General features: G+C 34.7%; 1 protein-coding gene across 1 annotated transcript; it reads left to right on the plus strand.

Annotated features, from left to right (window-relative positions):
- The first annotated feature begins 8,708 nt into the window (after window positions 1-8,708).
- LOC112278884 (naringenin-chalcone synthase) lies at window positions 8,709-10,797 on the plus strand. Its single transcript, XM_024512753.3, has 2 exons — window positions 8,709-8,922; window positions 9,181-10,797. Exons 1-2 carry the CDS (start codon window positions 8,709-8,711, stop codon window positions 10,173-10,175), a joined length of 1,209 nt encoding a protein of 402 aa, XP_024368521.1. The 3' UTR covers window positions 10,176-10,797.
- Window positions 10,798-14,035: the final 3,238 nt, after the last annotated feature.

The raw sequence follows: 14,035 nt of genomic DNA on the forward strand, positions 1-14,035 counted from the left end.
AAATATCTTTTGATATTGTTGCATTTATTTATTTTTTATATTAAAAATAAATCTTTTATTGAAGCTTGGCCAATAAATTAAAGCTAAACTCTCTACAATCAAGTATCTAGTATATTTTTAGATTATAAATCACGCCTTATGATAATAGAAATCTAATTTATTTAAGAATTATAGTTTTTTTAGCCATAATTATTTTAAAATAATTTGATTAGAAGAAGATTTAATCATATTAAATATTATTAAACTATAATGACTATTAGATGCTATATCTAAAAGAATAATTTTATGTATAACATCTTCAAAAGACAAAAAACGACCATCTATTACTTTTATATGCATAGATTTGGTTTTCTTAACTAAGAATATATCTTATATTTTGACAAAGTCTTCATCTATAAAATAAGTTGAGGCTCCTAAATCTAACAATGCTAAGACATTGTGATTTTTTGATGTTAAAAAAACTTATTTTGTAAAAACAGATGAGGGATTTGAGGAAAGAATATGACCTTTACTAGAGATCATGCAGGATTTTAGCTGCATAGTCCTTATTGTAGTTGGAAAAACTCATTTTCAAACACATTGTCATCTTTGGCAACCATGCTCTTTATTTTGAGATTTTGTTATTTCTTTGGATAATATTGAGTAATGTGCTTGGACTCTTTAGAAATTAAATACAAACCTTCTTAACAATAATAAATTCTTTTTTGCTCAATAAGAGGTTTAAAATGTATCGTATTAATTTGCATAAGCTTTTACTTAAACAAATAAGCTTCTAAAAACTTAGAAGATATTACTATTGCTTAACTTGTATTTTTTTAATTAAATCTTTATTCTTTCTATCTTTTAATGAGTTGATTATTGCACACGATGGCTTGAACAATAAGGTGCTTCAAAAAAATTACTTTTAATATTATCATCAATAAATCTTTAATATTATCTTTTAATCTATATCAAAATTGATTGATAATAGCTTTATTATTCCAATCCATGTTGCAAATAAGATTTTGGAATTCAGGAACATATGTGGTAGCTAAATAAATCATTATTGTACGGATTCAAGCTTGATTTCTACTATCCATTTTTTATAATTTTTTACAAATACAGCCATAAATACTTCCAAAAAAGGATTCAAATCATAAAGTAATTCTAAATTTTTTTCCATCAAAGGTACAAATCAAGAAAGAATACTTTTTGATAGAAGTGCGCCTATAAATCTAACTTGAGTAAATCTATTGAGGTATTGGAAAAGATGCAATCTTAAATAGAACTTAATTTTTTATAAAAATCCTTAAAATTTTAATCTTATTCCATCAAACTCCTCTGGCATACTAATCCTTACTTCTTGTACTTGTAGAAATAAGACTTTTTAAAACTGGTTGTGATTTTGATCTACTTGCTTCTTTCAATTGCACAACTTTACGGCATAGATTTTGAACTTCTTCCATATATGTAGGAATAGTATCTCCATGATTCATGTTAGAAATATGTAAGATTTCTACTCTTAGAATGTTCACAAGCTTGTAAAGATTTCTAATAGTTGGATATCTATTTTTACTTCCAATAAAAGTAGTATTTAATTTTTGTTTTTTGTTTTTTTTTTCTTTTTTCAATAACCAACTCAAATAAATTCTAAAAACTAAATAAGATGAAAATAATTTGAAATCTAAAATATTAAATAAAAAAATTTACAACAAGAAATAATCCACTCTCTTTTAGAAAAAAATCATTGTTAATATTTTTTAATTATTTATTTAAAGGTGGATAGACCACAAATTTTAAATTACAACAATAGAAGTGAGATAATTCATTCACTTCTAAAACAAAACAAGAATAATAAATCAATATTATAGTCAAATTATCAAGGATAAGAATCTTGAAGAAAAAAACTACAATACATATATGTGTCATTTAAAAAGGCTTAGAAATCACTCAAAAGTGTAAATATATTGAATTATATTAGCACTTCCTAAAGCCAAAAATACTAAAAAGTCTTGAAACAAGTCTAAAGATTAAAAAGGCATTGACAAGAATGAAGTAGGTTTTACATTTGCTTCCATATATATTATCTAACTAGGAGCTACGTGGCAATATTCTATAAGATCTCCAACATATGTTGAATTTGGTAGATACATGTCTTAACTTGCAAAACAAGATTTATATAAAAGTGGAGCATACTTAAATTATTCAAAAAGCTACCAACATGTGTTGTACATACTTAAATTATTGATGAAATTTCTAACCTACAAATCAACTACAAATACATGTATAAACAAATTGGTTTCAATTGAACTTTTAAGAAGTTTTCTTAAAAGATACACTTTTAAAAGATAAACTTTTAAAAGATAATAATCCAAATTTACCAACTTCTATCAAAACATATAAATAATTATTGGAATAAATGTGAATATCCATGACACTTCACCACTTTTCTACCAACTCTCATAGTCCCTAGGATTTTGAAAGAGGATTGTGATGAATTAGAAGCTTCATGCTTAAGGAATAAGCGGATGGTCAGAACAACCAAGCAGCCAAAGTAAAATTGGCAAAGCACATGTGTCATGGCTATAGACACCCCCGTCATCATATGGCCATACAGTATTGGTTCACAAATAGGAAAATGCTGCATTTCCACTCAGACGGAAACATGTTCCAGTATGAGCTAATAATGGCAAACCCACCGGACGATTCCCTTACGATTTATATTTGAAGTGAAGAATCTAAAGTCTGCAGCTGTTCGTTGACAACCATACGGACCAATTGTCATAGTTCCCTAGGATTTTGAAAGTGGATTGTGACGTCTTCGAAGCTTCATGCGGATGGTCCGAACAAGCCAGCAGCCGAAGTAAACTCCAGGTCATCTCAAAAGGCTGTCAACGTTGAAAGAAACCAACAGGCGCCTGGAAAAGGAACAAAAGCCGCAAGAAAAAAGTCGCCAAGACTGCACTGTTCCTGTCGAAGTCCTACATCATTCAACGCTCTTCCCTGGCTTGTGGGCCACCACATTCACTCTGCACACTCCCCTCATCTAGAAAGCGATGCTGAATGAAGCTGCACAACAGAGAACTTCTCTGTGCACTCAACGCATTCAGGAAGTGTAGCAGATAGAGCAACAAACTTGTGAGCTAACAGATTCAGAGCGAGACGTCTGCTCAACTCGGGCCACCTTCTCGCCGGCACATTGTGCGTTGCATATAAGCCCCCTGATTTTGGCAGGTTAAGAGATCCTAGGCAGTGGCTGCAGGGCCAGTTCACCGGAACAAATTGAACGCTCATTGTCCGGCCGCTTCGAGACAACCCCGAGTGAGCAGCTCGGACTCAACATCCATTCCGAACCCAAACGTGCCCATGGCACCAAGCGGAGAAGTCGACGTTCAGGGTGCTGCCACAAGGAGCGCGCTTCCCAGAGGCCAGCCTCGCGCTGAGGGACCAGCATGTGTGTTGGGCGTCGGCACTGCGGTGCCTCCCGCGGAGTTCCTGCAGAGCGAGTACCCCGACTTCTTCTTCAACATCACCAACTGCGGCGAGAAGGACGCCCTGAAGGCCAAATTCAAGCGCATCTGTAAGTCCACCTCCACCGTATGACTCTCTTAGCGGCTCGTGATGTGCTCACTGTTCCACAAGCTACTAATATGTGGTTAACTTTTAAGTCTAATCTTTATATATATGGATCACAAGAACTTCAAGTACTTCATATTGAGATATGATTTGAATTTTTGGAGCATGTTTTTATGAAGATTTGATCTCAAGGTCACTTATCTATCCAAAAAATAACCAAGTATTACAAACGTCCTATCTAGACATTCTTATCTTGCACCAAATAAAAAAAATAAAAATTTTGGTCAACAAAAAATTACTCTCTTGAAGCCAAATGATTATCACCTTCAAGGAATAAAATCAATATTAACTATTGATTCAATTTTTCTTAAGCAAATTCAATCAAGTATGTCCTCTAATCTTTTTATTCATGATATTAAGAATAATTATTATAACTCTTATGAGTCTTCTTAATTTAAATTTAAGAATAAATTATTCTATATTAAGAGATGCTTATACATTTTGGAAGACAAAGCATGATTACATATTATTTAAGCTTATCATAACTTTCTAATAGTTAAATATATTAGATACAAAAATATTTTAGAAGTAATATCTAGAGATATTTGGTTGTCTCAAATGTAGAAGGCAATCAAAGGCTTTGTACAATCATGTGATATTTATTCAAGATTCAAAACTCCTCATCATCAACTTTATGGACTTCTTAAAATATTACCTATATTAGAACAATTATGGTCTTGTACTTTTATGAATTTTATCACACATCTTTGGATCTTGGATTTATATGATATCATATTTTTACTAATAGATTATTTAATTATATTTTTATATTTTGTACTATGTACAAAATCTATCACAAGTGAAAAAATGGCTAAGATTTTTCTTGATGACATCTATTACTATCATGGATTGTGTAAAGATACTATATTGGATAGAAAGACTTAATTATATTAAGATTTTGGAGAACCCTTTTTAAGATTCAAAATGTGAATGTAAAGCTCTTTTTGGCTTTTCATCTTCAAATTGATGGACAAACAAAACAAGTGAATTAAATTTTGGAGTAATATTTGAAGTGTACTATCAACTATCATTAAGATGATTGGATAATTCTTTTGCCATTGGTAAAGTTTGCATACAATAATTTGATTTATTCATCTATTCAATAAATACCTTTCTTTATCTATTATGGTTATCATCCATGACTTGATACTTTTGACTTTTTAAAAGTTGATAATCTTGCAAAAGATGATTTAGCAAATTATTTATCAAAGCTACATGCAATAATGAAGGCGCAATTAAAAAAAGCTAATGAATGACAAAAGTTCAATATAGATGCCTATTACAAGGAATAACCACAATTCAATGTGAGCAATAAAATAGGATTACTTTGTTATAATATAAAGACTACTTGTCTTTGTAACAAGTTGGACTATCATAGGCTTAAACCATTTCCTATTTATGAAGAAAACAATGACATTGCTTATCAATTATATCTACTAGCATCTATGAAGAGCCATCTTATACTCTACGTGTTTCTTCTTCAATCATATAAGATAATGAATATCTTAAAAAGAAGAAAAATGCCACCTCTTTCTATAAAATTGGATAATAATCAAAAACTAGAGGTTGAAGAAGTCTTAAATTGAAGGTACTGCCAAAATAGATTAAAATAACTTATTCATTGACAAGAGATGTTGTTAATAAATTTACATGAATACCAACAAAGAATCTTACAAATATAGCTAAGAGAGTTGAGGCTTTTTATCAACAATGTCTATCAAAATCAAGATGAAAAATAGTAAGATCCATGAGAGATGATGGTTGCTTTTTATTTCTAAAAGAGAAATTATCATCATGGATATATGTATATATTTCAATAATTATATATATCATTAAGTAGAAATAAATAAATATAGATTAATTTTATAATATCTTGTAAAAAAACTTCTTAGAAGCATCATAATGTGGTTCTGATTTTACATGTATATATATTTGATTAATAAATTAGAAATTTGGTCAACAACTTAACTAAATATCACACATGTTGGAAGCTTCTAAAAGAGACTAATGATATGGTGCACATATAAGAAACTTGCCTTGTAAGTTAAAACATATATCTCATAAAGTCAACATCTATTGGCGGTCGTATAGATGATTGCCATGCAACTTCTAGTTCGATAGTATATATAGACGCAAATGTAGAGCTTCCTTCATTCTTATCAATGCTTTTCTAATTCTTAGTCTTATTTCAAGACTTTCTAGTCTTCTTATCTTTGGCAATAGTCAATTTAGTTTAATATATTATCATCTTTGATTGATTTTTAAGTCTTTTTGACTGATACAAGAATATATTGGGATTTTTTTCTTTCAAGATTCATGTCTTTGATATGAAGTAGAATACAAACAAGATCTTACAATACAAAACTAAGTATTTACAATAAATGAATTTTTTTTGTAGAATAAAAAAAAATAGAAAATTATTTAAATGAGATTCTTTCTTACTATAAATTTTATATAAAAATAAAAAAATATTATTAAAAGATATAAATATAAAAATACTAAAAAATAATTTAGTGTTAATATTAATAACTGGATTGTTGATAAACTCAAAGTTAAAAATTATTTTAAGAAGTAGAATAAATATAAGTGAGATTTTTAATTTTAATTGAATTTTTTTGTTACTATTGCTTTAAAAACAAATCATTGCTTAAAACATAAATAAGATTTTTTAAAAGTTTATTTTAAGAAATTAATTATTAATTTAATTTTCTTTTTTAATTCTAATAATACCTTTTGATTATGATGATAATTCAAATTTTTAAATGTCATTAGTAATATGTGTTTTTAATTTGTTGTTATTGTAGTTTGAAAATTTGAATTCAAATAAATGATTCAATTAAAACATATAAATATTTAATTAGATTAGGATCTTAGAATTAAGATTTTAAGAGTAAATGAGGATTTTTTTGATGAGGGTTTATTTTTAAGCAATAAGCCTTTCTAATTGAAATGATTTTATTTGAGCCAATAAAGAAATTATTTTTCTATAATAATGTCAAGTTTAAGGCCATGTAACTAGTTTAATAAAGAGCTTTTGTTGCTAATAAATTAACTTACAGGTTTCTAAAGTAGGACAGTAAACATTCAAAAAAATTAAAAAATATATATATATATATATATATCAAAAAATAAGTACAATTTTATTTATAGATCATTTGAAAGCTATTAAGCTATTACAATGTTGACAAGAACTCTTGCTTATCTAAATTGTCTATTTTTGTATCTTTTTATTTTGGTGGAAAAGTCTTTCAATCTATGCATTTTCAACTCTTTGCAACAAGGACATTTTGTAGGCGACATGCATGCAGTGTTGTGGAGTTTGGGATATCGATGCTCATAATAGATAGACTATGCCTTGGGATTTAAATTTTTGGTGTGGTCATCTCATATTTCCTTTGTCCATCTGGAACTAGTTAAATAAGTAGGCATTTATTAGAGTTTGGCATGGTATTCAAACCCCTCTTATTAAAATGCAATTTATAGCGCATAAATATCTAGTGTTGATTTTTTTTGCACTTGATGTGTAGTTAGACTAGTAATTAGAGTGTATGTAGTTAGATTATTTTGAAAGAACTTCATTTTAAGTTTTAATTTTTTCAATATTTTTAATTGTTTTTAGATCCTCCATTGCAACCAAGAGAATCTAACTTTTAAATCAACTAAAAAAATCAAATCGAATCAAATTAGAAAGATATACTATTTTGGGTTGTGTGTGAATTTGATGTGTACAAAAACTCGAAAATTTAGGTGAGTTATCTTGCATTCCAACCAAATGGTTGTGAGCACAAATTAGTCAACATAAACACAATCCTTGCTCAATGAAAAAATCTTGAATTCCGTCGCATGAAAATGTATTGAATTCATGATTAACATATCTCAAATGAAAATGAAAAATGAAAAAAGGACATTGTTTGAATTCACCTGTCCACGAAATTTATAGTGGATATTAGAAGTTTTCAATCAATAGGAGCATTACATGCCGTAATCAAATTGTTGAATAATGAATAACAAATGCTGTTAATTCACAATCACAAAACTTGTCTACACATATGCAAAGCTTGTGTTTGTAAAGCATGGAAATGTTTTACACAGAAATTGCATTTAATATCTGCCTGGGTCATGAGCTGATACGTATAAGTTAAATTCCATTCTTTGTGAAAGCGTCTATTTGAATGTAAATCAACTATCTCGCTCTCGTGAGGTTCTTTAATATATCCAAATGGTCATGCCACATGTCAAAGACCGCGGTAAAGTCTAACAATAAGACTCTCCAATCGATGGTCAAAATTGGCAATGCACATGTGTCATGGCTCTAGACACCCCCGTCATCATATGGCCATACAGTATTGGTTCACAAATAGGAAAATGCTGCATTTCCACTCAGACGGAAACATGTTCCAGTATGAGCTAATAATGGCAAACCCACCGGACGATTCCCTTACGATTTATATTTGAAGTGAAGAATCTAAAGTCTGCAGCTGTTCGTTGACAACCATACGGACCAATTGTCATAGTTCCCTAGGATTTTGAAAGTGGATTGTGACGTCTTCGAAGCTTCATGCGGATGGTCCGAACAAGCCAGCAGCCGAAGTAAACTCCAGGTCATCTTAAAAGGCTGTCAACGTTGAAAGAAACCAACAGGCGCCTGGAAAAGGAACAAAAGCCGCAAGAAAAAAGTCGCCAAGACTGCACTGTTCCTGTCGAAGTCCTACATCATTCAACGCTCTTCCCTGGCTTGTGGGCCACCACATTCACTCTGCACACTCCCCTCATCTAGAAAGCGATGCTGAATGAAGCTGCACAACAGAGAACTTCTCTGTGCACTCAACGCATTCAGGAAGTGTAGCAGATAGAGCAACAAACTTGTGAGCTAACAGATTCAGAGCGAGACGTCTGCTCAACTCGGGCCACCTTCTCGCCGGCACATTGTGCGTTGCATATAAGCCCCCTGATTTTGGCAGGTTAAGAGATCCTAGGCAGTGGCTGCAGGGCCAGTTCACCGGAACAAATTGAACGCTCATTGTCCGGCCGCTTCGAGACAACCCCGAGTGAGCAGCTCGGACTCAACATCCATTCCGAACCCAAACGTGCCCATGGCACCAAGCGGAGAAGTCGACGTTCAGGGTGCTGCCACAAGGAGCGCGCTTCCCAGAGGCCAGCCTCGCGCTGAGGGACCAGCATGTGTGTTGGGCGTCGGCACTGCGGTGCCTCCCGCGGAGTTCCTGCAGAGCGAGTACCCCGACTTCTTCTTCAACATCACCAACTGCGGCGAGAAGGACGCCCTGAAGGCCAAATTCAAGCGCATCTGTAAGTCCACCTCCACCGTGTGACTCTCTTCGCGGCTCGTGATGTGCTCACTGTTCCCTGTGGGCCGGCCCTCACCCCCAGCCGCGCTCGACGACGTGCTCATTGCACGGGCTGCGCGGCGCGAGCGCATTAGAATTGCGACTTGTGATTTGTTGCGGGCGTCGAGATGGGAATGCGGCGGTCGCGATGTTCCTGAAATTGGGTCGATTCCGGCCCCTTACGACGGCAGCTGACGCTTGGCCATGAATGTCGATGCAGGTGACAAGTCGGGGATCCGCAAGCGCCACATGTTCCTCACGGAGGAGGTGCTCAAGGCTAACCCCGGCATCTGCACGTACATGGAGCCCTCCCTGAACGTCCGCCACGACATCGTCGTCGTCCAGGTCCCCAAGCTCGCCGCGGAGGCAGCCCAGAGGGCCATCAAGGAGTGGGGCGGCCGCAAGTCTGACATCACCCACATCGTGTTCGCCACCACCAGCGGCGTGAACATGCCCGGAGCCGACCACGCCCTGGCCAAGCTGCTGGGCCTGAAGCCCACGGTGAAGCGGGTCATGATGTACCAGACCGGGTGCTTTGGCGGTGCTTCCGTGCTCAGGGTGGCCAAGGATCTGGCGGAGAACAACAAGGGCGCCAGGGTGTTGGCGGTGGCCAGCGAGGTCACGGCCGTCACATACCGCGCACCCAGCGAGAACCACTTGGACGGCTTGGTGGGCTCGGCCCTGTTCGGCGATGGCGCCGGAGTGTACGTGGTGGGATCCGATCCCAAGCCGGAGGTGGAGAAAGCACTGTTCGAGGTGCACTGGGCGGGCGAGACGATCTTGCCAGAGAGTGATGGAGCCATTGATGGGCATCTGACGGAGGCGGGGCTCATCTTCCACCTCATGAAGGACGTGCCAGGGCTGATCTCCAAGAACATCGAGAAGTTCTTGAACGAGGCCAGGAAGTGCGTCGGTTCGCCCGATTGGAACGAGATGTTCTGGGCGGTGCACCCGGGAGGCCCGGCCATTCTGGACCAGGTGGAGGCGAAGCTGAAGCTGACCAAGGACAAGATGCAGGGGAGCAGGGACATACTGTCGGAGTACGGCAACATGTCGTCGGCGTCGGTGTTGTTCGTGCTGGATCAGATTCGCCAGAGGTCGGTCAAGATGGGGGCGTCGACGCTGGGAGAGGGCAGCGAGTTTGGCTTCTTCATTGGATTCGGTCCGGGGCTCACCCTGGAAGTGCTGGTCCTCCGGGCCGCGGCCACCGTTTGAGTTGTAGCAACGGGCACGGGCAAATCAATATCGTCTCCCTGGTTTTCCTTTTGCGCGCTGGAGTGGAGATCGTATGAGTGAGCGAATTATGATGATTCATGGGTCAGAGAGCATCCAGGTTGTGGCACCAGAGGGTTTTACATTCAGGTCTGCAGCAAATGGACTTTCGATGAAATTTGGTCAGTTGGATCAGCGCGCTACCGCCTCCGTCCACCAGGGGTTCTGCAGCGGCGACGGCGACAGAGGAGGTCGCATGGACAGTTGCAAGTTGCTGAGACGTTGGAGCGGGCACAAATGTCCAAGGCAGGGATCATGTTGGAGGGGTGAAAGGACTTGAAGTGTTCTGAGTTGCCTTTCGAAGGAGGGCAGGAATTATTTACGTAATCTGCAGCCATGCTTAGTCACATGGTTTGAGAAATTGTAGGAACTGTGCGATTCTTGTTGATATGAGGCACAATTTATGAGCATTTTGCAAGTTGAATGTGTGGCGACATTTTGCCCCACCCGAAGTGTGGTTTTAGTTAAAAAGCATTTGATGCAGAGATCACTTTATTTGGTTCCTCAAAGAACAAAAATAAACAAATTGGTAACTTGCAAAAGTAACTAGTTCACTTTTTGAGAACTTGTTGGTTTGGGTTGCACTGTGTGTAGTATTTGCTTCAAAGTAATACTCCGTGATTGGTTATTCTGGAGAATTCCAAACCAAATCCAATCTTGTTCAAATTCAAAAAGTTGAAGTTGCATTGGTTTTATAACACCACCACAATACTCATTAGTATAACAAATTTGATAGACATGTAGTTTGAACTAGAGAAATAAAAATAGTTGAGAAGTTTCATAAGACAAAAAGAATGAACAAACAAAGAAAAAAGTAGGAGGCAAAATAGTTCAAGATCAACAATCAAAGAAGAAAGAATTTAAACAATATCCAAGCATTAAGGTTAATGAGTGTTTGGCCTAATACATGGTATACTTTGGAATCGATATACTTCTACAAGCATAAAAGATTCCATCAAGATATGATGGATTAGTGATCAACACATTGAAGCTATTTGATGATACAAGAGGACTTTATATTATTTGTTATTTGAGCTTCAAGGACTAAAAGTAAGTACGAGATAAAAAAACTAAGAATTTGTGACCAAGAATAAACATTCATCTTATAAATGAGTTTGTTCATTTTAAAAAAATTAGAATCTCATGGCATCTAGGCAAGTACCACTGTTCTCAAGGGTTCTAATGTCTAGTACCACTTTACTTATTTTGCAATATTTTTGACCGAGTATTGTGGTATTTCTATAATTCTTAAATATGATATTTTTTTTGGCTCATATTTGAGTTGCTCCTTTGTATTTTGTAGTTGAACTATTAGTGTTATTCTTATATTTGTGTTTATTGGTGTACATGATTTATTTTGCTTTGTATCCATTGATCGTTTTAGCACATAGTATTTAATTCCCTAAGACATGTCATTGTTAAGGGCATGAACTTGATAAAGACAAATGAATAAGTTAGACTTCTCTCAAAGAAAGGTGACAAAATAGAAATAACTCAATATGTATATTAAGAAAGAAACTGTAATAGCTATTGCCAAAAGTCAAGAAAACTAGAGGTCTTTGAAACTAGACTAGAAGTAAGAAAGGAGTTGACAATAGTGAAGGGGGCTTCACTCTTGTCTCTATGTAAACTATCTAACTAGGGGCTATATGGCGATGTTTTATAGGACCTTCTATATGTGTTGACTTTGTAGGACACATGCCTTGATTGACAAGGTAAGTTTTTTTATGTATGGGCCACATAGTTAGTTTGGTCTTCAAGTTAATAATATGTGTGGTACATGGCCAACTTTTTGACGTCGTTTCTAAACCAAAAATTCAATTAAAGACACCTTTAAAGTCAAAGCACTATCTATGAAGCTTCAAGGAAGCTTTTATAGGTAATATAATTTTATCTACTTTTAAAATTTTTACCTATTTATACATATAATTATTGGCTTACATGCTTATGTTCGTGACACCCATATCCTATCTCTAATATGTTTATGACCAAAAGAGGTTTTTGCCTTAATTTTGTAAAAAAAAAAAGATTGAGTATTGCAAAGTAGTTCTTTACAATAATACATGTGATGTATTACTATAGCCAGGCCCTAATGTGTGCAATGATTTTTTTCATGTGTGTGCAAATATATTTTATGCCCAAATATGTGATTGTAGATATGAAATTGATATCTTAACTATAAGCGCCAAAAACTCCTTCATAAAATCTCCAAATCATAAAAACTTTACACCTTGTTTGTATCCAAAATCCTAAATTTGTTGATCTAAGCGTGCAAAGCTCGAATGACCTTAGAAGAGAAACCCTAATTCCTGATAAGGCCTTGGGTAGCCTCCTTAAAGTTCATTGGGTATGGCCTTCGACAAATAGGAATGAAGATCTCTATTCCTTGCATTCATCATACCTTGCCTTGCTTTCATACCTCTCAATAAGCCTTAAACTAGTTAAGATTTTTTTTTTTAGGCTCTAATCTGCTCTCAAGGCTTCATATTAAAAATTTAGGTCTTATAATTATTTTTAATGCTATAATCAAAAAAGATAAAATTCAAAGTAAAGTTTCTTTAATCCACTCTTTTAAAATTAATCTATTAACCATTCTAACATACGCCAAGACTTATGAACATATCATATGTTTTAACTATTTTTTACATAATATAATCAATTATAATACGACATTGTCTTGAATTTCTTTTAAGTCAGAATTGAAATTGGAGTTGCTATCCGAGACCTACAATTTATCTTAATAATTTATCACTTTGTTGTAAGAAATATGTGGTGAGTATTTATCTTTGGCAGGTTTTTGATAATGAGAAGTTTGTCACACAAATATTGGTGTCTTGTAGTGCATTGAGAACAGACCACCTTTTTCTTTTCTTAGGATTGACTATGAGCTCGGATAATTTGGATAGACCTTACTTTATTAATAAGAGTGAATTTTCTCTACCTACAAATCCATCCATTCTTTGAAGTACGTCTTTGATTTTGACTTGTAAATCTTAAATTGCAAACTCGGTTGATTTTATTGCTATGCATAGTCTTATATTTGCTACTTGTAACTTATTCATTTGAACTTATGCCATATTTTTATAGCCTCTATGTTGGTTTTTTTTTTTTTTTTTTTTTTTTTTTTTTTTTTATAGTGTGATTTGGAATTTATCACATAGTACTTGCATCTCTTATTTTGCATTGATACATTTGTATGTGAGTGCCACAAACTTGTCTTTATACCATAGTATACTTAATGGCGTTCTTGACATTGCAAACACTTGTTGTCAAACTTAGATGTGTATCTTCTAGGTCATTATTGGTCATGGAGATAGAAGGTGCATTTTGAAGCTCATGTAGCTTCTTTTGTGCTTCATTGAGTTGGACCTATAATAGTGGTAGGTCCCAAATATTCTTCAATCTTGGCTTCTATAATATCTTTACTACTTTATAATCCTCACTTTGTATTGCATCTAAGAAAATCAATTTTTAGATGGTATGTCCAAGGATTTTATGTATTAAACAAGTATTGTAAATTATTGTCTTCAAATTTGCCTCTTGAGAACTATCTTGAGATCACATTGAAATTATTGATTGAAATTGTGTTGACATTGATGTCTGCATGGGGTTTCCTTTGATTAAGTTTGTTATTGTGTTCTTTATGTTGCTAATTGAGTAAGGCATTTTTTTCATGTTAATTTTTGGATTATTTTATTATAAGCCAAGGTTGAGGATGATTGTAAAGGACATGAATTTCAATGAAATAAAATCTCAATAAACTCTTGTATCACTAAAAAAGACTGTAAAACCACTTAAAGCCA

Source organism: Physcomitrium patens, chromosome 2 (assembly GCF_059467195.1).
Source record: "Physcomitrium patens ecotype Gransden chromosome 2, ASM5946719v1, whole genome shotgun sequence".
NCBI lineage: Eukaryota > Viridiplantae > Streptophyta > Bryopsida > Funariales > Funariaceae > Physcomitrium > Physcomitrium patens.